Source organism: Larus michahellis, chromosome 3, assembly GCF_964199755.1.
Source record: "Larus michahellis chromosome 3, bLarMic1.1, whole genome shotgun sequence".
Classification (NCBI taxonomy): Eukaryota; Metazoa; Chordata; class Aves; order Charadriiformes; family Laridae; genus Larus; species Larus michahellis.
This window is the reverse complement of record NC_133898.1, coordinates 46,692,172-46,716,188: the sequence shown is the minus strand read 5'-3', so window position 1 is coordinate 46,716,188 and position 24,017 is coordinate 46,692,172. Positions and strand designations below refer to the sequence as shown.

The 24,017-nt window shown below is 41.1% G+C and overlaps 1 protein-coding gene across 1 annotated transcript; it reads right to left on the bottom strand.

The window, feature by feature from the left end:
* Positions 1-561: 561 nt before the first annotated feature.
* Positions 562-23,915, bottom strand: OPN3 (opsin 3). The gene is made up of 4 exons (XM_074579995.1): positions 23,499-23,915; positions 7,445-7,764; positions 6,039-6,290; positions 562-3,056 (listed from the first exon to the last, which is right to left on the bottom strand). The coding sequence occupies exons 1-4, from the start codon at positions 23,848-23,850 to the stop codon at positions 2,793-2,795; spliced, it is 1,188 nt and encodes a 395-aa protein (XP_074436096.1). The 5' UTR covers positions 23,851-23,915; the 3' UTR covers positions 562-2,792.
* Between the last annotated feature and the right edge of the window lie 102 nt (positions 23,916-24,017).

Genomic DNA, 24,017 nt, shown 5'->3' with positions numbered 1-24,017 from the left:
TGATACTCAGAGACTATTACAATACTTAAATTCTGTGTAGCAGGGTACGAATTTTGCATCAGTGCTGCAGTTACCCACAGAAAATAGTTAAGCTTAAAAGATGAGCAAATAGGACTGCAGCATGTTAACTTCACACGGCCACACTTACAAAGCTAGTGACACTTTACAGGCTATAAGAACAAGTTACCTCAAACAGTTCACAAAATTTATCATTTTAGGCCACCAACTTCCACAAAGTAGCCAAGATCACAAATTTGGAATAATTTTTAGTGTTTAGTTTTCATGTATTGTTACCTAATTGTTAGTGTTATTAAAAAAATCATATACTGTTATTGTTAATTACTCAAATTTTACCTTCATAAATCTGAGTAACATCCGGATAGTTTCTCTTTACAGACCCTATACTTGTTCTTTACAAAGGTCAACTAGAATCCTAAAATGCTATTGTCTTCTCAGGGCCTAATGCTACCCTTCAAGCTGTATCCAACAAGTGACAATAGCAAACCATCTCCCTCTCAGTAGGGAAAAAATTATTTCACCAAGAACACATTAATATAAATAAGGTACATTTAATCACTCATTGAAGGCTCAATACTCAGCAAATACAAAAATGCCAAATGTTTTGTTAAAAGGATGGAATCATTACATGGAGCACTAATGTACATCTTTCTCCCTTTGTAAATATAAATGTGCATAGATGTAGTGATCACTGGCTGAAAACATAGTTCTTGACATTGCAATGAACATCCTTTAGTAAGGGCAGATCTTTGACATTGTAAGACAATTTATCTATGCATTTGTAGCAAAACAAAAATAACAAATATGAAAGAAACAAAGACAAGTATTTATTGTCTGTTTCCTCTCAGATTAGACGATCTAATCTAGAAAACAATGGATTCTGGATGCACTTCTAAACACAACACAGAGCCAGTTTACTACTGCTAAAGTTCTAGAAGGGTGCAATAAAAGGAATTTGCCTCTTCAAAAGCAGGGGCACAAGCACAAAGACCAATGGCTATAGGGCCAACAGTTATTCAGCATGTTCCCTTTATACCTCTCAGATTTGTCCCCAGAGGAAGCTTTCCTCACAGCTTTCACAGAGATGGAAAAGCTGCATGTTGCAGTTCCACGCTGTCCATTTAGCAGACTGAGGCAGAGAAATTACACTGGTCCAATGATGTGGTAGAGAACTAGCTGCCATAATTCAAAATTATTTCTCTAACTTACTCACCCAATGCTGACAGAAAGCCGTGTCTGGGGTAGAATCCTGTTGCCATTTTGTACCAGCAACAAAAGGTGAGGGGCAGGGAAAAAAAAAAATCTCTATCCGCTGTTTACTGAGCTCCAAGTAAGACAATCATTACTCACGCTGCAACTTAGGCAAAAGCTACCCTGCTCTTCTCTAACCATTACTTTCAGCAGAGTGCCAGAGCAGGTTCAGGGCTAACATAGGATGACGCTTCTGGTCCATGTACAGAATAAATGAATGCAAGATAAAGATTCATAATTCACATATCGTAACAAAAAAAGAAATTCCAGTTTTCCCTTTTCACTGACGTTTTGTCATTAGTGCTTTGATTTGCATTATTTTCTCCACTGTGTAGCTCAGGGGTCCTATGAGGTAGCACCAAGAGAATGGCTTGCTGAGTACACAGGGACAGCTTTCTGGGGCTTCTCATTTCACCATAACCCCAGTTATTGTAGACATCGTTTTTCCCACTCGCCACCCCGCAAAGCACCAATTCAGACCAGCTAAACTGCAGCCAAATTCAAACATTCCTCCTTCTTCCCTGATTACTCCGTGCACTGGGAATGCTGGCAGTTCAGGGATCACAGGATAACTGAAGCTGGAAGGAACCTCACGAAATCTTCAGTCTGACTTGTTCCACTGCTTGGCTGTCCTCAGGGTGTAAAAGCTTTTCCTTATATCCCATACAAATCTCTCTTATTCCAGTTCATGTTCGTTGTCTGTGATCCTTCTACTATGAATGCCCTGAAGAGCCTGGCTCCATCTGGTTGAAAAACTCCCCATCTCTATTGGAAGGCTGCTGTGAGGCTCCTCTGAAGATGTTTCATCTCCACACTGGTCAAGTGCAGTTCCCCCAGCCTCTCCTCACAGGCCAAGTACAACAGCCCCTGACGATCTTGGGGGACTCCACTAAACTCACCCCAGTTTACAGGTATCTTTCTTGTATTGGGGTCCCAAAACTGGATGCGGTATCTAGATGTGGTCTAACGGAGGGGTGAGTTAAGGGCATAATAACTTCAGACTACTGGCTCCGACCCTGTCAGTACAGCCTGGCATCCAGGTGCCCTTCCTTCCTGCCAGGGCACGCTGCAGGCTCATGCCCTGCTCATTGTGCAACAGGACTCCACATCCTTTTCCACAGAGCTGCATCCCAAGCAGCTAGGGCCTGGCCTGCCGTGCTGCAGCATCGTTCTTCCTCCCCAAGTACAGGACTTTGCACTTGCCCTTGCTGAACTTTGTAACATTTCTGTTAGCGCGTTCCTCCAGGCTGACCAAGTTCTCCTGAATGGCAATCCTACAATATGCTTTAAGAAAATTTAGAGTAGACATCCATCAGCAATTTTGGCACAGATGCAGAGATTTCAGTACTGTGACCAAAACTGAACTGCCTGCAATGCTTCAGATGCAAATTCCTTCAGTAATTCACAGCTTAAGTATGTGGCTTCTTTTGGCAGGCCATGGACACTACCACTGAAACCGGTCTCCAACCTAAACAGTCTACTGGCTGAAGTCCATCTCGTTCTCACATCTCTTTAGCTCATCCCTATAGTGGCTTTACTTGGATGACATTTACTTTTGTCCCACTGTGTTTACTGTTGTCATCTATTTGCTGAGTGTCATCACTGGTGATAATAAAAATGATAGAGGAAGAGCTAAAAGTCACTTTCTTCTTTGGCCTGTCCCCTGCTTTCTGAGACATAACTATTGGTCGTATTGGTTTGTCATTCCCTGTTGCTGGTGTTTCCTTCATGGTCCTCTGGAATCTCATTAGGCGAAAGCACAGGAGTTGCAAAAGGCATCGACGAAACTGCAAGAGAGAATAAATAGAATGAAGTTACAACTTCCTAAGTGTTCACTATCATGTACGATTCAGTGAACACAGTACAGTAAATGACTTAACAGATTTCTGCATATCTCCACCTTGTTCTGAGTCAGTTTCAGTGTTGTAACAAACGGTATCTTTTTAGTGGGTGTTTTTTTCTCAAGGCCAGAGCTGAAGAGGATCACCTAGCCAGTAGGGGGCACTGAAATGCAATTTAATATTTTACCAGCAGCAACATCTGCAATTGACAATCTGCAAAGAACAAGACGACTACACTCCAAATTTGGAGTTTTATAGGTATTGTTCCCATATTAAAAAAAAAAAAATCACACATTTGGTCTAGCAGGGGAGGAAAGAATATTCTCAGAAACACTTTACAGGAAGGTGCAGAGGGAAGGAACAAGGTGAGAAAGGGGATACAGAGTAACTTTTTTTTCCTTTTAAGTAATTCCAGGATCTGGAATTTTAACAAAACCATTGAATGTCACAGATGTAAAACGAAATTTCAATGGTTGGTAACACAGAACTAAAATGTTTCCAAGGAACATGGAAGGAACAGAAGTCTTCCAGCTAACTAAAAGACACTTATGATACAGGAAGTCTGTTCTACCTTGTGACTAAATAATGCAAGATGTTCAGTGAAAACTCGCATCAGTATATAAATGGCAATTCCAGTAGTAGAGCTGTTTTAAAGGCCCCAATTATGGTCTCCCCTTCACAAAATGAAGCATTCAGGTATGGGGGTTAAAGGATGTGCTCATTCAGCAGTTTCATGTCTGCACAAATCTAAAGCTCACATATTTTTTTGTGGGGAAACTTTGGGGAAACTCTCTGGTTTTATAAGAAATAATAAGTGGGCAGCTTCCTCTTCTTTTAATAACCTGTACCAAGACATGCCTGGAATGTAAGAAGATGACTTAAAACAAATAAACAAGCCCAGAACAACAAACGGGGTGGGAAAAAAACAACCCACCTTTTTTCTGAAAAGGGAGTAGGACATCTTTCATCTTTCTCAATAGCCTTCTGTGTAGCTGTGTTAAGGATTATTCTGTATTATCCTGCATGGCCAGTGACTTTGTTTTTCCAGCTATTATGCAAGAAACTCTCTGACATGTCAGTTTGGAACAAGGTTTTGTTAGAGGAAACTAACCCTACTCTGACACAGGGGAGGCAATAGGTTTTGTTGGGAAGGGGACCTAGAAAGTTACAACATGATAGAGAAAAATAATCTGGTGCACGACAGTAGTCATGTGGAAGCCTTGAAGATTTCAGAGATAACATGGTACCTCTGAGTAGCACGGAAGTGAGAAGGCACAAATATGTTAGAAAAGGTCAGATAGAGGAAGGATATTATAGAGAACTGGTTTTAGGATTCCTTCTGAGGGCAAAATAACCCAGAAGATATACAAAAATATTATAATTTTGGTCTTAATCTGGAATTAGAGGTGAGTAAGAAGTGATTCATTCTTATCCTGGCTATGACTTTACTGGCATTGTGCCTGGTACCAGTTTGATTTGCTTCCGGGTATTAGAACCTACAAAATCTTTTTGAGATAAACTACTCAGCTTGACATCTAGGTACAGAGTCTGTGCCACTGTATTAAAAAAATAAAAATCACTCTGTTGAAAGACACTTTTTTTGAACATGATTGCTGTTAACTCCCCATATCCAGGCCAGCTCCAATATCGTACAGCTGTGTAACCTTGGACTGCCCTGCTGTGAAATGAGCTGTGCGAGAAGAGCTGCAAGATGCCACATTGGGGGCCTGTTGCCTTCACTCAGGAACATCTTTAATCTCACCCTTGCCCTCGCTCCTGGCCTGAGCTGCACTGCAGCCTTTGTCTGGCTGCCCACCTGGCTGACGGGACCCACTGACTTGGCTGCCTTGTCCCTACAGACTGCTGGCTGGCCCAAGCTACTGTCTGGCAGTTGCAAACCAGTGTAGGAAATCACAAAAAATTCCATCTCTACAATGAGCTAAAAGGTAATAAAAACCCAGGGAAATCCTTCTAGCAATCATTAATGGTATTTTAGCCTTTGTCAAGTGATTCTATTAAACTCCAGATATCTTTAACTCTATACAATCTCGGTTTCAGAAGCCTACAAAGTGCATATTACACTTCCAGTCAGTGTTCTGGGTTATAGTGAAGCTATTTTAATGTCTAAATAAATTCATCAACACTGCTTAACTGCATTCAGTGGTTATCTTCACAGTACCGATGACTTACAGAAAGATGTACAGTTTTCTAGCTTCCATGTATTTGACATGCCACTGATAACTCCAAATTCTTCCATTCTCTCTTTGCTCTGCAAAGCACTGAAATGAGCTACTTACCACCATTAAATCAGCAGTCTACTTTTCATAATGAAGACCACAAAAGCAGACAAAAATAAAAACTTGTTTCTCATAGATAAGTATGTCTTCTTAATAGTATATGATTTGTCTCCAAAAAACATTTCACTGTCATCCACAAGAGATTCTGGCTTTGAATACAATAAAGCTCTGAAAAATGTTACTGCTGTAATATTTGAAATACTACGCTGAGTTGTTCAATTCTTGTGTTGCCATAACAGAAAAGTCATAGGCAAGGTTTTCCGCCTAAAAAACAGACACCGGATATTCTGAACTTTTTCTGATGGAATTCTGTTGTGGTAAGGGAGTAATTCAGATAAGGTTGGAGTCCATTTCATGGATAAACTGTCAAAACTAGACACTTAAAATTTGACACCCCTTCCCCTTCCTTTCACATGAGTGCTCATGTATGATTTCAGACATTTAAAATTTCATTTCTGATAAGGTAGTACTTCAAGCACCATCAGGGATTTTAATTCTACTAGATCTTTACCATTTATCCTAGCTGTTCAAATTTTTAAGAAAATCCAAGCTTTACAGATTAAAGTAAATGAGATCTAAACTCCACAACTGTGGTATTGGCTACTAATAAGAAAATCTTTAATGTACTTACTTTTCTACTCATGAAGATATAGATGACTGGATTATAAGCAGTGCTTGACTTGGCAAAGAAAGATGGGATGATGGCTACTGTTGGAGTTACAAGGTTGCTATAGCCGTATGTTATCAGGAGGGAGACCACTGCATAGGGCATCCAACAAATAAGGAACGTGGAGATCATTAAGAAACACATTTTAGCCACCTTCTTTTCATATTTTAAAAGTTTGATCACTTGAACAGTCTGAAAATCTTCCACACAGCGAAGCTGTAGAACAAAACGATAAAATGGTCAAGTAAAATAGCTCTATATTTTACCTGAAACTGAACAGTTTACATTTATTTATAATTAACTGATTTAGTTTTAGGCACAGATACTATACACCTTACCTTGTGAACTACAATTCTTCTGGAAGTTTACGTCATGCTTCCCAGACTTTTTTTGTGTATGTTAAGTGTAAAAATATAAGTTGAGGAAAAATAGTATAGCAAATGTACTGGAAAACAACAAATCCAGTGATGTAACAAAATGTGCTGCACTTATCATTGCAAGTATTTTAGAAAACTAACTTGCCCTCATCCACTGGTATAAGCAAGTACAGTTTACATTTAGTGGTCCTTTGTCTGACTAGTTAAGACAATCCTGTAGATTTGTGTCATCAGCAACCTTTAGAGAGAAGGAAATTTCATAAATAGGTTCCTCTGTACTACTCTGCCACTTAGTTTGTTACCCTAAAGTTATGAAATCTCTATTTAAAACAGAATACTGGGCAGCAGGTTCCCAGTGTTATCTGGGTGAGTCATAAAATGAGGAAACAATGAGACACGTACATGAGCACTCTCCATAACAGTTATCAGTTGTGCCAATAGTGTTGACCAGAAACCTAAATGGGTCCAGACCAATTACCCACAAAATAGGAAACATTAATACTTTCTGACACTAAAGATCTGTACTGAATTAAAATGGGTTGCCCTAACATGAAAAACTGTTTTAATGTAGCATAATCTCCACTTGGAAGAGTTTTACAGGGTTATCTTCTCAAGAGTGTTGAGGAGGAGAGAGTTCATAAATCAAGAAAACTGTAAACAGAGGGGATTTTTTTTTCCCTTTTTCAAGGGAGAATCTGATGTGGATTAGCGAGCATGAGCAGTTCCCTAACCTGCCTCCCAGTAAAACTATACAACAAACAGACTTTGGTAGATCTAGCTTGGTTCTCCTCCAACTCTGCATCCTTTCTAGTGGTGCCTGACATGGATGAACATTAAACATTTAAAAGTTTGAAAAGGAAGCGAGAGTGCAAATTTAAGTTTGAAGAGGAAGCGAGAGGGCAAATTTAGGCTCTGATCCAAGCTTAATATACAACATCAACATTCTTCACTGAAAATATTACATTAAGAGAAATCGTATTTGAATTAACTTACCATTCGTACTGCATATAGAATATGGCCATAGCAATAGGCCATGATCCCAACAGGCACTACTAGACAGCCAAGGAAAAAAAGGAGCACAAAGGAGGTATCATTGGGGTCTTTTGACTTCCAGTCCACTGAGCAACCTAATCCATGAATTTCCAGTGTGTATCTGTTCCAGCCCAAAAGAGGTGCTCCAGTCCAGGCTAATGAGTAGAGCCAGATGTACGTGATAGCCCGCCAAGACCAGGAGAAGTCAATCACTTTTGCATGGACTACTCGAATGTAGCGTTCGTAGGCAAGAACAGTGAGAGTCATAATTGAAACAATTCCTGTAAGAAAAATTAAGAAAATTAATTAAACCATTCACAAACATTGCAAACTGGACTGAAGTTCACTTGATAAATGTTTCTTTTGCTAGCACATTAACTCAAAATCAGCTAGCTCACATTACGAATCTAACACCAATAAGCTGTTTGGGTGACACCCCATTACGCTCTAACTACTAACTCTAACAGTACCACTACTCAGAGTAAGATGCTGGTATCTGACCCATGATGTGGAATGGCCAAGTAGGACAAGAAAAAAAAAAGAAAATAAAAAAAAAGAGACCAAGTTAATACTTCTTCCTAAACTTTACTTCATTAAGTGAGAGATCATGCTCCAAGGTGATTTTTTTGTTGGCAATTGTTGATGGGTGGTGGGGAAGGGGTGTTATTGGGAGGTTTTGTGGGGTTTTTTTTAAAGAAAAAGCTGATAATCAGCAATAACAAAATCTGTTAGAAACCTAGGGAATTCAGGGTTGAGACTGAAGTCAAAGAAAGCCTTCAACAACTGAAAGCATAGATATGCACCTTTAACATGAAGAAAATGACTAGGTGAATTCCAACTTTCCAATTATTATTTTTTTTGCATTCCAAAGAACAACCAGGAAAGCAACGCATCAGGTTTTTGAAGAAGTCCCATCTGGAAGTCACTGGGTTATTTTTAGCGTCCTTTCCTATCTTGCTGCTATCATAAAAATTATCAAAGTCTTTGTTTCAACTGTTTGTGCACTCTCTTCCTTTTCTGTCCACCTCAGCCCCGCTACACAGTTATTAACATGTTATGACAGAAATCACAGATTATTTTCAGCTCTCAGCATGACCCTGTCCAGCCACTTTTATGATTTAATCAAGCCAAGGCAATTCTGTCTTGATTAGGGTATAAGGATTTCTGTTTTAACGGTCTGTGAAATTTGATGATGAAAAACCAAATTGCCCATCAGGCATGTGTCAGTCACCTGAAATCTGTAATGATTCAGTCATCAAGCTTATATACACAGCCTCTTAAACAAAAAAAAAAGAAAAAAAAAAAAAGGAGTATTTCACAGCACTCTGTGAGGTTGTACATAGACACAATATCTGTGTCTAAATTTGTGTACATTTTATCTAATACGAAGCACAAGTATTTTGTCATGCATACGCACGGCATTTCATTTCTTCAAGTACAATCGCATTTGTCATAACATGCATTTATATAGCTGTGAGAAGGTTAAACATTCAAATTTTACTGCCAAAGACAGAATAACCATTATATCCAGCAGAAACCTTCAAAGGATATCACAGATATCTGATCTCACTTGGAAAAAAGGATAAGCATTTAAGGAAGACAAATTAACAATAGCACACTCAAGCACCAGGAACATGGATTTTAGGAAGGCAATTAAGAATAACAACATCTGGAGCAACACACAGCCTCTACATCAAGGCATTCAACAGCAAAACCAGCATATTTTTAACCAAGTATCCCACAGTAGGATATGCTTTAAGATCTCTAAGAAAGTTACTTTTTCCTACAAATATTAGAGGATCCCTTTTTACAGGTGATGAGTTTAGAAAGCTTTCTTGGTTAATAGAAAGGATTTCCCACTCTAAAGGAAAAGGTGCCACATTCTTGTCATGGCTCTCTTTGAAATGAAATAATGAAGATACACATTTTTCGGCAGTTTTATCTTTAAACCTTTATTACAAAGAGGAGCAGATATTGCTGGGCATGCAGAAGGAAAGGCATACTGCTTTCACAGTTTTGTATGGTTTTGTGTTTGTTTTTTCTTGTATAAGTCATTGCTATAGAATTTCATTTTCGTGGCTTGAAAGATAAATTGGACTAGCAAATGCAGACTACAGGGTTTCCAAAAGACTTAAGGTTTGTTTAACTGGTGGCTGTTGTTTTTGGTAAATGACGTTGAGAGAAGTCCTTCATGCCTTTTTTTAGGACCTAACATGCTGGAAATACATTGAAGAATGGATCTAAGCAAGATCTTAGCAGGAATTACAGAATTATACAGGTACTATTCTACACTTATACCAGCTCAGCTAAATGCTTTATACAATCAAATGGAGTCCACTTCCTGAACACAAGGTAAGGCAAGAAGTTCCCCTCACATTTCTCTGTGCCCGAAGATTAGGAATTACAAAGTTTTTACCTGATGGTTATTAAAATCATATATAGACATGTTTATGGAGGAAAATTCACACCACTCAACTGTAGGGTCAGTTCACTTACACAGTACACTAAAGCTTTGTCTGTGATCAGTGAAGAGAAAGAGCAGCTACTCAGGACGACGAGTCAAAATTCCTAAATTAATTTCTTGCTCTTTACCACCCCCTTCTCCCTGCAATGGTACTCAATGACTAATGTCCCTGTATACTCTAAATATTTCCCCACCAATTTTTATGTGAGTACTGGATTCTGGCCATGACAAAGTAATCAAAAGCACACACGCTTGGTTGAAAGTACAGGTGTTCAGAAGCAATAATTTACTGAGTCCTTGACATTCTCAAGGAAGTCATTGGAAGCTCAAGATCCCTAAAAACTGGTACTTACACATAGATCTTTGAACAGTTTTAGATTAAGCCCCTTTCAGTCTGAAACCAGTGCTCTTTAAAGGGATACTTGAGTTTACTACCTGAACCATAAAAGTTGGTTAGAGACCTTGGTTAGCCCATTGGGCAGTATGTACTGAAATGCAAATTCGTGTTTTGTTGTTATTCAAGAAGTGTCTGGTAGCATACAGACACAAGGCAAGAAATGCAAGTCACAGCATATTACAGAAAATTCCTCTTTGATGCAGGATCTCTACTGTAACAAGGTCACAGCTGTAAGAGTAGAGGTTGAAGTAGTCAACCATAAAAATAGAAATTGGAAACAAAATGCCTCTGCAGGATATGACAAAATGTAGGGAATTTTGTCCAAAAAAAAAATCTCCTCGTGCTGTGGAGCCATGGCTGCCTATTTGTTTCTGGTAGATGACATACAGAAATACCTGTAAGAACAGGAATACTGAGGTCTGCCCTAAGGAGATGAATTTTAAAATGTGTATTAGAAAGATGAATTCCATAACTAGGGAAAAAAACACATTAATTCTGGTGGAGGGTGCTGTAGATAATGCTGTTACACACTCATTTGGGTTTTGTCATTCTTTTTACTTCTACAGTGGGCTACATGACAAAGGAATTAATAAGAAAACAAAATTTCAGTGTGTTCAATGGGTAGAAGCTATCTTGTGAGTGTGCATGACATCTAAGTTACGTGTTTCTAAAAGGTCAGATAAGCACATTTTAACTCTCAGATGAGGGATTACCAACAAACTATTTTTGCTGAATGAGAGGAATTTAACTACAGGCAGCCTCTCTCAGCATTCAGACATTGCTGAATGGAAAAGAAATAGCTAGAGGAACAACTTTAAGTAGTGTCATCAACATTTCAGAAACTAATGAACTCACAGGAATATCTAAGATTACACTGCTTTTTTTGCTCTCCTCTCCTTCATTGTTTTTAAAAAAAAAGTATGAAAAAAAGGAGTATGAAATACTTCTATACTCCTGTAGAATGCAAATAACTGTTCGAGTTGTAAATTTGATTGTCCATCTTTTTAATATAGAAATTCTGTAGAGTAACTCTCATGACTTAAGTGAAACACTCATTACTCCATAAGAATCTAGTAGCTGGTCTTTTTTAGAACTGTTTCTATATACTTGACATTAATCCCATGCCTTGGGAACAAAAATCCAAGTTGACACAAACACAGATCCAGCGTCTGAGCAGGAGGAGCTGGTATGCAAACCACTACAGGAGCCTGACCCCTACAAATTGATAGGCCCTGACAATATCCACCAAAGAGTGTTAAGAGAGCTGGCTGACGTCATTGCAAGACCGCTCTCCATAATCTTTGAGAAGTTGTGGAGACTGGGGGACATCCCCGAAGACTGGAAGAAGGCTAATGTCACCCTCACCTACTAGAAGGGCGGAAAGGAGGATCCAGGAAATTACAGGCATATCATTCTTTCTTCAGTCCCTGGGAAAGTTATGGAATGAATCCTCCTGGGGGCTATCTAGGCGGAGGCGCCCAATGCCTACTTTGCCTCAGTCCTTAGCAGCGGAACTAGCTGTTCCCTGGGCACCCAGCCTCATGAGCTAGGAGACAGGGAGGGGAAGCTGAATGAGGTCATCACAATTAAAGAGGAAGTGATCAGTGACCTGCTACACCACTTGGATGCACACAAGTCTATGGGACCGGATGGGTTACATCCAAGAGTGCTGAAAGAGTTGGCAGACATGCTTGCCAAGCCACTTTCCATGAAGTCATGGCTAACTGGGGAGGTCCCAATGGACTGGAGGGTAGCAAATGTAGCGCCCATCTACAAAAAAGGCAGAAAGGAGGATCCCGGAAACTACAGGCCTGTCAGTCTGACCTCGGTAGCAGGGAAGGTCATGGAGCAGATCATCTTGAGTGCCATTACAAGTCATATAACAGACAAGCAGGGGATCAGGCCTAGTCAGCATGGGTTTATGAAAGGCAGGTCCTGCCTGATGAACCTGATCTCCTTCTATGACAAGATGACCCGATTATTGGATGAGGGAAAGGCTGTGGACATTGTCTACCTCGACTTTTGAAAAGCATTTGACACTGTCCCCCATAGAATTCTTATGGAAAAACTGGCTGTTCATGGCCTGGATGAGCATATGATCTGATGGATCAAGCACTGGCTGGATGGGCGGTCCCAAAAAGTGGTGGTCAATGGAGTTAAATCCAGCTGGCGGCCGGTCACAAGTGGTGTCCCTCAGGGCTCGGTGTTGGGACCATTTCTGTTTAACATCTTTATTGATGACCTTGATAAGGACATAAAGTGTATCATCAGCAAGTTTGCAGATGACACAAAGCTAAGCGGGAGTGTTGATCTACATGAGGATAGGGAGGCTCTACAGAGAGACTTGGATAGATTGGACCGATGGGCCAATGCTAATGGAATGTGCTTCAACAAGGCCAAGTGCCAGGTCCTGCACTCGGGCCACAACAACCCCATGCATCGCTACAGGCTTGGGGAAGTGCGGCTGGAGAGCTGCCTGGCAGAAAAGGACCTGGGGGTTCTAATTGACAAGCAGCTGAACATGAGCCAGCAGCGTGCCCAGGTGGCCAAGAGGGCCAATGGCATCCTGGCTTGTATTAGAAATAGTGTGACCAGCAGAAGGAGGGAGGTGATTGTCCCCCTGTACTCAGCACTGGTGAGGCCACACCTTGAGTATTGTGACCAGTTCTGGGCACCTCAATATGAGAGAGATATCGAGGTGCTGGAGCGAGTGCAGAGGAGGGCAACGAAGCTGGTGAAGGGCCTGGAGAATAGATCTTATGAGGAGCGATTGAAGGAGCTGGGACTGTTTAGTTTGAGGAAGAGGAAGCTGAGGGGAGACCTCATCACTCTCTACAACTACTTGAAAGGACATTGTAGAGAGGTTGGTGCTGGTCTCTTCTCCCAGGTAATTAGTGATAGAACAAGAGGGAATGGGTTCAAGCTGCAGCAGGGTAGGTTTAGGCTGGACATTAGGAAAAAATTCTTCACAGAAAGAGTGGTTAGACACTGGAATAGGCTGCCCAGGGAGGTGGTGGGGTCACCATCCCTGAATGTGTTTAAGACTCGTTTAGATGTGGTGTTAAGGGATATGGTGTAAGGGAGAACTTTGTAGAGTGGAGTTGATGGTTGGACTCTCTATGATCCCAAGGGTCTTTTCCAACCTAAATGATTCTATGATTCTATCACAACTCAAATGAAGCACGCGATTGTGAAAAGCCAGCACAGATTCACCAAGGGCAAATTGTGCTCGACAAAACCCATTGCCTTCTATGACAAAGTAGCCTGCTCGGTTGATGTGGGGCAAGTGGTAGACAGTATCTACCTGGATTTCTCCGGAGCTTTTGATATGGCTCCCCACAGCCCCCTCCTAGAGAAACTGATGTGTTACAGTCTAGACAAGTGGCCTGTGCAGTGGGTGGGGAACTGGCTTACAGGCTGCACGCAGACGGTAGTGGTAAATAGCTCCTTTTCAAACTGGCAACCTATCACAAGTGGGGTCCTCCAGTGATCAATATTGGGCCCAACGCTGTTTAATATCTTCATAAGGGATCAAGTGTGCCCTGATGAAGTTTCCTGATGGCACCAAACTAATGGGGAAGTGGACACTTCAGATGGGAGAGCCACCCTGCATGGAAGATCTGATAGGCTGGAAGAATGGGCTAACAAGAAACTTATGAAATTCAACAAGACCAAGTGTAAGGTCTTGCACCTGGAAAAACATAATCCAGGAGTGCAGCACAGGTTAAGATCTACCTGGCTGGGGAGCAGCTCTGTGGAAAGGGACCTGAAGGTCGTGGTAGACAACAAGCTCAATATTAGTGAACAGTGTGCCGCTGCAGTAAAGACAGACAACAAGATGCTGGGTTGCATCAACAAGGGTATCACCAGCAGAGTGAAAGAAGTCACTACCCAACTCTACTCAGCGCTTGTCAGGCCACACCTGGAATACCCTGTTCAGTTTTGGTCCCCACTATGCAAAAAAGATGTGGACAGGCTGGAGAGGGTCCAGAAAAGGGCCACAAAGACGATCAAAGGACTGGGAAGCATGCCATATGAGGAAAGGCTGAGAGAACTGGGTTTGTTCAGCCTTGAGAAAAGAAGGCTTAGGGGAGACCTTACCACCATATTCCCGTATTTAACGGGTGGCTACAAAGAAGATGGAGACTCCCTTTTTACAAGGAGTCACATGGAAAAGATGAGGGGTAATGGGCACAAGTTACCCCTGGGGAGATTCCGACTGGACACAAGAGGAAAATTTTTCACAATGAGAACAATCAGTCATCGGAATAATCTCCCCAGGGAAATGGTGGATTCCCCAACATTGGACACTTTTAAGATTCAGCTGGGCAGGGTGTTGGACCATCTTGTCTAGTCCGTGCTTTTGCCAAGAAAGGTTGGACCTGATGATCCTTGAGGTCCCTTCTAACCTGGTATTCGATGATTCTATGAATATCTTTATTAGTGTACTGTATGATTTGATGCCTTTTTTCAAAAAGAAAGAAAACTAGCAAAAATCTGTACAAGGTAAAACTTATTTTGATTTTACTGTGTAAAGTCTGTGTAATTTGAAGATTAAGCCTGTGATTTCAAGGTTTCAAATGTCATTACCACAAGTTGTTTAAGCCATCAAAATACAAGCAGCTGCACAACTCTTAGTTATACCACAAACTGGGGAGCTCTTGCTTTTGATAGAAATAATAACTGTAATTCTTAGCAATGGTTTCTCAGCTTGTAAAAGTTTCAACTATTCCTTTTACTCCTAACTCTAAAGTATAAAAACAAATTCTCAACAGTAGAATCTTCAGAACTGTCAAAAATGAATGAGGAGCTTATGTTACACCAAAAGTCAGTGGATGATAAGGTCCAGTTTTGCTCTGGGGGTGAGGGGGAGGACTTCAGTACAGGCAAGGGCAAGCCTAGAACAGAAAACAATTTGAATTTTCCCCCCCGTTATGCATCTTTTCTATTCTGCACCAATATGCAACCAAAGCACATTTGATATTTCTTAAAAAAACCCAAAACTTTGAGACAGAAGCAGCACAGATTAGCTCCTGTAACTAGAATAGTCTCATGGATAGACCATTAAATTATGAACTGACATTCATGTCTGTGGAAGATCTGCAGCAATGACTGGAAGCCTTATTTGAGTTTCCCAACTGTTGGGAATTTCAGCTATTCTGTGTGTGCACTTTGTGGCAACAAATTCCATTATGAAGCTGCAAAGCCATAAAGCAGAAAATGCCCAAGGGTCTCATACAACTCTAAGTAGTGAGAGCTGGAATATGCCTGCCATCTCCACATGTAACGATACGAACTAATGACACTTACAGTAGCAAAACTCTTGAAAAAACTTGTTCAAACTCAACTTGCCACAGACAGTGTGCAACATGCGTTTTGCAGGTTTTTTTCCATATGCTAATAGCACTGACAAGTTCCAACCAAATTTCTACACAAGACAAAAAAAAAAAAAAAAAAAAGTGATGAGTTACTTGCATCTTATCTGGGTAATTACCTGTACCCCTGCTGCACTGATCCCAAGGATGGAAATTTTCTTCTCAAATGAGAAAAATTATCATTAAGGGAGAATTTATACATTTTAGTAGGTGAAATTAATTCACTTGGACATTAGCTCTGGTGTCAAGGGATGGTTTCAAGCAGCACTTGTGATATATTCAACATCCCAGAGAGTACTGCTGGAACTTTACGCCTCTTGGTTATGATTAAGAAATGAAAGAGTTGCATTTTCTTTTGAAATTATTTTAAGTTAGTTACTTTTTTCCCCTATGGTAATCTAGGATTCTATTAAATCTGCCCTATTAACCTATTCATGCCAATAACAAGATAGACAACAAATATGGCACCTAAAGAGCAGCTACAGAGTAACTGTTCAATCTACAAATAAAGTCATAGCTTTCATGAAGTAAACCAGAGCTTTTCAGAAGACCTACCTAGATGCATAATTCAAAGGGTTCAGTAAGAAGTCATTCATTTTTAAGTCACCCACAAATGGATTTAAGGGCCCCTTTCTTAAAGGGTCTGCTTCTGAAATTCCTGCCCTTAGCAGACTTATTTGCAGAGGTCTGGAAGTCAGTTTTCAATCAGACTTTCAATTTTTAAAGAAAATAGTTTCTAAATCAATAATAACTATCAAATAACATTGCAATATACATGCTTATCAGTTTGCCCCTGAAGCCAAAGCTGTTATATCAAAATAATTTCTATAAAAGCTAATCTTCTAGATGGATGTCTTTTGTTCTGCAAGATAACTAGCAGAAGCATAAAAGTGCTTCTGACAAACAGTTAACGCTTGAACCAAATATATAAAAAGAAATCAACTTTGTGTCATAGTTTTGTTAGATGTAGTGCATATTTGCCTGTTGTCCATATTTTTCCCAGTGAATGTCAATGAAGCAATAGAGAAAGCTGAGTGAAGTTTATTACGGTTCATTGCAGAGTTTGAGTGAACCCTGAAGTCTTCATTCAAACAAAATTAATATTAAAAATTAATGGAGCCTCTGTACATAGGGCTTCATCCGTTATTCACTTTGGATTTTAACCCAAAGCTTTCAGAATTATTTCATTCTAAAGATCTTCCTTTTCTATATTAGGCTTCCCTTTAACATCTTTCAATTGTCTTTCCACTGTTAGTGGTTTCTTCTTTTAGAACATTGTTTTATCATAAAGTTTATCCTGCATCCTAACACACCGCTCTTTATGGCCAGTTCACAGTTATGTATCTTTGCCCAATATTAACACTAAATGCTTATGTCAGGAAGGATGGAGGGAACAGTCAGATAATCAGTTAAGGGGCTTAAGTGCAGGATTGTGTACAAAGCAATCAAAAGCACTGGTCATTTGTGGTTTGGATAAACCTATTACATTCATCTCAATGAAATGTACATCTGAAATAGGATGCATTTGGTGGATCTGATGGGATATCTATGCTGGGCATTAAAGATTTTCTGCTTTTTTTCTATGGTCATTAAGCCTTCTTGGCATAACCTATATTTAAAAACAATTAGGGATATGTTGTGGTTTAACTCCAGTCAGCAACTAGGACCAGGCAGCCACTTGCTTGTTCACTCCCCTCCCCCAGCAGGGTAAGGAGAAGAAGGAGAAATGGAGGGGAAAGGAAACAAAACTCATGGGTTGAGATAAAGACAGTTTAATTAAATAATAACAAAAAAAAGAAAAAAATCAACAACAATAATAATAATGGTAAAAGAATACACAAAATAAAGTAATACAACACAAGTCGCTCTCACCACCTGATGACTGGTTACCCAGTCTGGCCCAAGCAGTGATCGTGGATGCTGATTCCCTGGCCAACCCCCATTTATATACTGAGCATGATGTCTATGGTATGGAATATTCCTTGGCCAGATTGTTCTGTCTCCCTCTCAGCTTTTATGGGATGCTGAAGAAGTCCCTGACTAATGTAAACATCACCTGTCAAAAACTAAAACAATATACATTATCAGCATCATTCTCACACAAACACAAAACACAGCAGCTACTAGAAAGAAAATTAACTCTATCCTAGCTAAAGCCAGGACAGGATACTTCAGAAAAAAAAAAAATTGCTAAAGCTGAAAGCATGCTGATTGAGTCTCCAGCTGTCTGTAACACAAGATCCTAAAACTGTCTGCCAAGTAACCGTAGAAAACGCTTTTAGTGAGATTAAATCAGGGCATATAACACACATTGATAATGCAAGAGGGTAGCACGGGGCATCATTCTTTCAGTGTGCAGAGAAGAGCCTTAGATGAAGTAGCTAAAAATTATATACAGATAAATGTTTTTGCTTTGGTTTAAAACAAGTTGTAACTGAAGCCAGGTCCACAGGACAGCCTCTAGCAATTAATCCTTACTTCAGTATTGTGTGTGAGAAGTGTGGGAGGCAGGGAATCAGCTTGCCTTAAAACAAAATAAATGAAATAACCTCAGATGTACACTCTGCAGCTTTCCACAGGAAAGTACAGTCTGTAAAGCTGCTTACAAATTTTCCCATCCTCCAGTTCACGTTACTGGATGCAAGTATACACCTGGATCTCAACATTTACTTGGTAGCTCATCAAGACCTAGCTGCTGTATACCAATGGTGACTTGTCCAGGAGGGTCATAACGCTTTCAATTAACTTGACATTAAAAGTTGGTAGCGTTTATTTACCTTTACAAGAACAGCTTACAGTTAGCAAAGACAGAGGTCTCAAATCACACTTGGGTAACACTAGCCTGTCAATCCTAAACAATTAAGGTTTAATAATATAAAGCCCACCCAAGAGTGGGCTATGCAATCTTCTGTGAAGAGACTCCTCAGATATATGATTTTGGTTCTTGTTCCTCAAGATTATTCCTGTTATCAACCAGTTATTGCACTTCTTTCTTCCCTTGCTCAATTAAACGTATCAGAAAGTGCTAGAACACCGGCAGATGGTTTAGTTGCCATTACCTGTAGCTGAAGTGATTGATGCTTGAGAGGTACACGTGCACATTCCACAAGATCAGACTAGCTTACTTCTGAACCCTCAGGGCCTATTCCTATGTACAGAAGGCATTAAAGCAGACATACACTGCCTGTGGATGGGTAGGATACAAACTTCTCTTGCTGTCACTGTCATTTTAAGAAATCTTGTCTGTTCATGTGCATCTGCTGGCGTTTCACAGAGATTATTATGCCTTGGACCTATATTCCACTATTAAACAAATTCTTGCTTTAGGTAACATGGTATCCTAGTCTGTTAATGAAGACATTTGGGTATGTTTAGCTGATGGGTGTCTTCTCTAGCAATTACACCCCAAAACCTAATGCTCTCAATAATAAAACCTCCCAGGTATAAACTGTATTACTAAATCAGATAAAGAGATTACACAGATCTCTACTACTTGCAGCTTGATTGACTACGGACAGGAAAAGAGTTACAAGCTCTTACATAAGGAGAGTGGCAGACTCAGTGGGACCAGCACAGACCTGACCACACTCCTCCATGGAAATGTGACCCTCACAGTTTAAATACATTACTTAATTGAAGTAACTATCATATTCCATCAGTATACAACAACTGTTAAAAAATAAATACTGGAACTAGTATAACTAAATTAAATGGGGATTACTGTCAGAGACAGACAACCAACGTCATCAAAGCTTAGACTAAGACTTGTCAGCTAGTCATCTGATCTATGTCATTTCCCCCACACTAGAATATAGAGTGCTAAGAATGGCTTTGTAATAGCAAAGACAAGCTCTTTTCATGGCTCCTGTTGTGAAGACATATGGACCTAAACTGTATCTTGACTTCAGAATATGAGTAAAAGAAAACTGGGATTGTTATTTGTGTGACAGAGAGAGATGTTCAGTAGTAAAAATTATCAGTTTTGCACTGCAGCAAGCTGATCTCTGCACGTTCTAACGGCTCAATGAAAAGCTTTCAAGTCCTAGAAAAAATAGCCAGCAGTAGCATGAACAGTAAATTCTGAGCTGTACAACGCAACACAAGAAGTAGCTATTACTACATGGGCTTGCCTAATTATAAAGTTACGAAAATGCAGTAGGCTATTGCAAGGAACACAAAAAATAGTCATTTATTCCTAGACAGACAATCTGTAGTTCTGTTGCCACCTTCTCAACTGAAAAGTTTCAGAACGTGAACATCTGCTTACAGTGTCTAATTTCTGGATCTCAGGTGCCTCCAAACTGCTAGACTGGCTGGTAAAATAAGAAGCACTTTTACAAAGGAAAATTTCAGATTCTCTAATCCAAAATTCCTAAGAGAAGTGTAGAAAGGGGCCTCCTTGTTGTTGGGGTTGGGGCAGGGGGGTTGGGGTGGGGAAGTTGTCATCGTGACATAACATGGATTTCCGAAAATGCAGATGCTACCGGTTTAATTTAAGCACACATTCCACCTATGTATTTAATCATATTGACATTCTTAAGAGGAACAAAGAAATACCTTGACCTTGCCTTTCAAAACAGTATAAGCAAAACCTCATAACACATGTGACATTTTAAAAATAAAGCTGCATGATCATGATTTTCAAAGTGATTCCGGATTATTAGCTACAGTAATTGGAAAGAATCTGATTTTTAAAACTTGTTGAGAATTAACTCTGAATGTAAAGTGAAAATCATATTTTTTTAAAACGCAGCTTTAACTTGTTTACTGTCAGGGGAACTTGTCACTTACAGGACAACAAATGCAGAAAACAGCTTACACCAAGTATTGGGGCTTAGGGGCTGTTCTTCCAAGGAAAAAAAAAAAAAAAAAGAAAAGAAAGCTCACATCACACAGAAGTGTCCAAGTTCGTACTCAAGAATGGAATCGCATAGCTGTACATGAACAAGTTTTGGTAATCTAATGTAAAAGGAGCTGGACTGGGTCCAATCCCAGCACAAACCCACAGCAGTAAAGTGACCCCACAGTATCTGTTATGATTTAACAGATTCCATATCCATGGTATCAGAACTACCACCACTTTATTGTAGAAATGTCTTTATTAGGTCACTCTGGTTTAACTGAGCAATTGAAAACTACAAAGCTGTAACTACTCTGCTTAGTTAATGAGAACTTTACTTTTAAAAGCTGCCAATTTTGTATGTCTTCTGATCAATTAATGTACTTTTTATTCCCAAAAGTTCCTGGGGGGAGGTGGTGGGGAGAGTGTTATGCTTTAAGAAGCACTGCTAGGTAATACACATACAAGCATACAAGGCTACCATTACATTACTTTCCCCACCACCCCAAGATAATAACTTTTATAGCTTTTATATACAAGAGAAGTGTATTTATAAATATACCTGGTTACTCTGAAAGAAATCTTCAATCAGTGTCTTCACCACTGGCGGGCGGGGGGGCAGGACACACAAAGAAAACCAAACCACCTTCAAATTACCTCTCTCTTCATAGATATGTTACAAAATTAAAATAGAAGCTGTGGTGGCAATAGTCCAGATGGTAAACACTGTGTGATGCTACCTGTGGGGCACCTTTTTTTTTTTTCTTTAGTGTTAACATGCCCCTGCTATTTTACTCAGTTAGGTGGGGAACCATTTGTCTTCGCAAACAGAAAAGAACAATCTTTCTATTTCCAGCTGAGTATATGAAAACAATACTATGTACAACAGGAAATCTTAAGATTAGACATAACTTTATCAGGTTAGCACTAAATTATAATAGCCAAGTTAAATATTTTCTATTACTTTACATGGCAGCTGAACAAAGTAAATTCAAGTATCAGATATTCCTGAACATTAAGTTGTGCATTTACTGTCCACTTCCATATGACAAACTACACACAAATACACACTTTTCTAATGCATCGTAAAGAAAAATTCTTCCCACTGAAACATACTATGGAAGAAGAAAATAATGTGACCAAGCACCGGAAGATGTAATTCTGCAAACCAGTGATGCTAGCTTGACTAGTCTGTAGATGAGGCCCATGAATTTGCCTACGTTTCCTTGGGAAAAAATTTATTAAATAAAGGGGTGCAGGAAAGCATCAACACTCAATACATTTATAGTGATAAATTATGTAGCACATTCCAAATAAACAGAAATTTAAAATCATGTGTGATCAAGCAATTTGCCTGTCAATTTATACCTCATTGTTTCTATTCGTCCTATCTTAGGAAGATGGTAAAGAGATTATTATAGTCTGGTTTTTAACATTAGCCCTACTACACATCTTATTTTTTGACCCTATGTGGAAAATGCCTTCATCAAGAATAGTAAGTATAATATATAAGGAATAAAGACAGGAACAGAACTATACTTTACTTCTCCTGTGTAAACTTAATGTTCAGCTGCCTGGCAGAATTTGCCGGGCAAATGCTTGAGTTTCTCAAGTATTTGAACTGGCTGAGTGATGTAGACAGGCTTATGTTAACTAAAGTCTCTAGTACTTTCCCTGATAACGCTAGCAAACAAACGCCTGAGAGCTTTGCACTGCAAAAATCATCCAATACCAAACCTTCCACAAATGGCTAACTACATCCTGCATCCACCGCAGCTTCCAAGACATAAGATTTTTGCTGCGCTATGAAGCAGCTGTCAAACCCATCATGAGCAACCACGCACCTTCGTTCCAGCAGCCCACCAAAGGCAGACTACACTGCCATGTGGAATAAGTACTACTCAGGAAAGCTACAAAGCTTACTAAAGACTTTAATTCCCTTTATTAGACACAATTTTCAGTGCATATGCATCATATGGGTGCACGGAGATCCACCTCTAATTTATACATTCCTGCCAGGAAAAAGGATCTGACATGAGCTTTAGATTTGGTTACCAATTAGCCAAACATTTACCTTTAAGCATTAAAAACACAATCCTGTTCTTTTCCAGCATTCTTTATCAGTGAAAACAAAGCCATATTCCCTTTAACAGAGCGCACATACATACCTGGACCACAACCTATTCTTCTACTGACTTCTGTAAAGGGTATGTATGAATCTCAGGAAAGTAAACAGTAAAGAGCCTACAGGTTTGAAAAATGAAAATAGCTGGAGTACTCCTCCTGCAGTGCTAAAATCCCATTTCGGGGAATCAGTGGTTTCCCAAAACCCAACCGTGATCCTGCTCTGACTGAAAGACTGTACTTGAATTTCACCTAGGGATAAAGAAGTAAGTTTCCTGTCACACCGGCAAGGTTCGGGAGCTCGAAAAACAAATTCCCTATGAATTCACCGTTTGCTCGGGATCATTTTCCTCAGCACCGTCGACTTTCTTACCAAAACCCTGCTCTGCGGCGGCGCCGGGATCGAGGGACCCCCAGCCCCGCCGAGCCGCCACAGCGGCGGCTTCTCGCCCGCCGCACCCCACCGCGCCGCGGCCTCCCCCCGGGCCCCGGCTCCCCCGGCCGGCGGGGGGAGCGCCTCCTCCCGCCCCGTCAGGGAGGGAGGGCGGGCGACGCTAACCGAAACGGGACGAAGGGCTGATCAAGGGAAGAAACTCCCGGGACGAAGCTGTGAGGGACACCGCAGTCGCCTGAGGGAGGGGAAGGGGCGGGGGGGAAGCGACGGTTGGGGCGGGGGTACGCGACGGTTGGGGGATAGTTGGGGAGGGGGGATAGGGCGCAGGACCTCCGGGGACTGCACGCAAAGAAAGGGAGGGCAGCCAAGGACACAGCGGGACAGGGAAGGGACGTGAGGCGACAGCGGCACCGCCACCCACCGAAGAGGCTGTTGCTGAAGCCATCCCAGACGCAGCCGGCGGCGTCCCACACCCAGCGGCTCCTCAGGCAGGACATGAAGGTAAGGCTCACGCCGAAAACGGACACCAGCAGGTCGCTGAGGCTGATGTTGACGAGGAAGAGGTTGGTGGGCGTGCGGAGCCGCTTGAACTTGTAGTAGAGCACCAGCACCAGCAAGTTGTTGCACAAGCCCAGCATGCCGATGGTGGCGACCAGCAGGGCCAGCAGCTCGTAGGTGCCGGCGCTGAAGAGGGGCCGCTCGCCCGGCAACTCCTGCTCGGCCGCCGCGGGGCCCGGGCGGCTGGTCGTGCCCGTGCTGTTCCCCGAGTGCATGGCTCACGGCTCAGCCGCTCATTGCCGGCCCGCAGCGGGGCTAAGCCTCTCCGTTCGCTCCGAGCCCCACGGCAGACCGCTAGTGAGGGCAGGAGGAGGAGCCCCCTCCGCCTTCCCGCCCACGGAGGGCGCGCCCTCGGGCGGCTTCGCCCCTGCTGCCCCTGGGG

Coding starts and splice junctions, on each gene's coding strand:
- OPN3 (XM_074579995.1), bottom strand. CDS start 23,850: ATGCACTCGGGGAACAGCACGGGCACGACCAGCCGCCCGGGCCCCGCG. Junction 7,765..23,498: donor CTTCAGCAACAGCCTCTTCG/GTGGGTGGCGGT, acceptor TTTTTCTTACAG/GAATTGTTTCAATTATGACT. Junction 6,291..7,444: donor TTCTATATGCAGTACGAATG/GTAAGTTAATTC, acceptor TTTGTTCTACAG/CTTCGCTGTGTGGAAGATTT.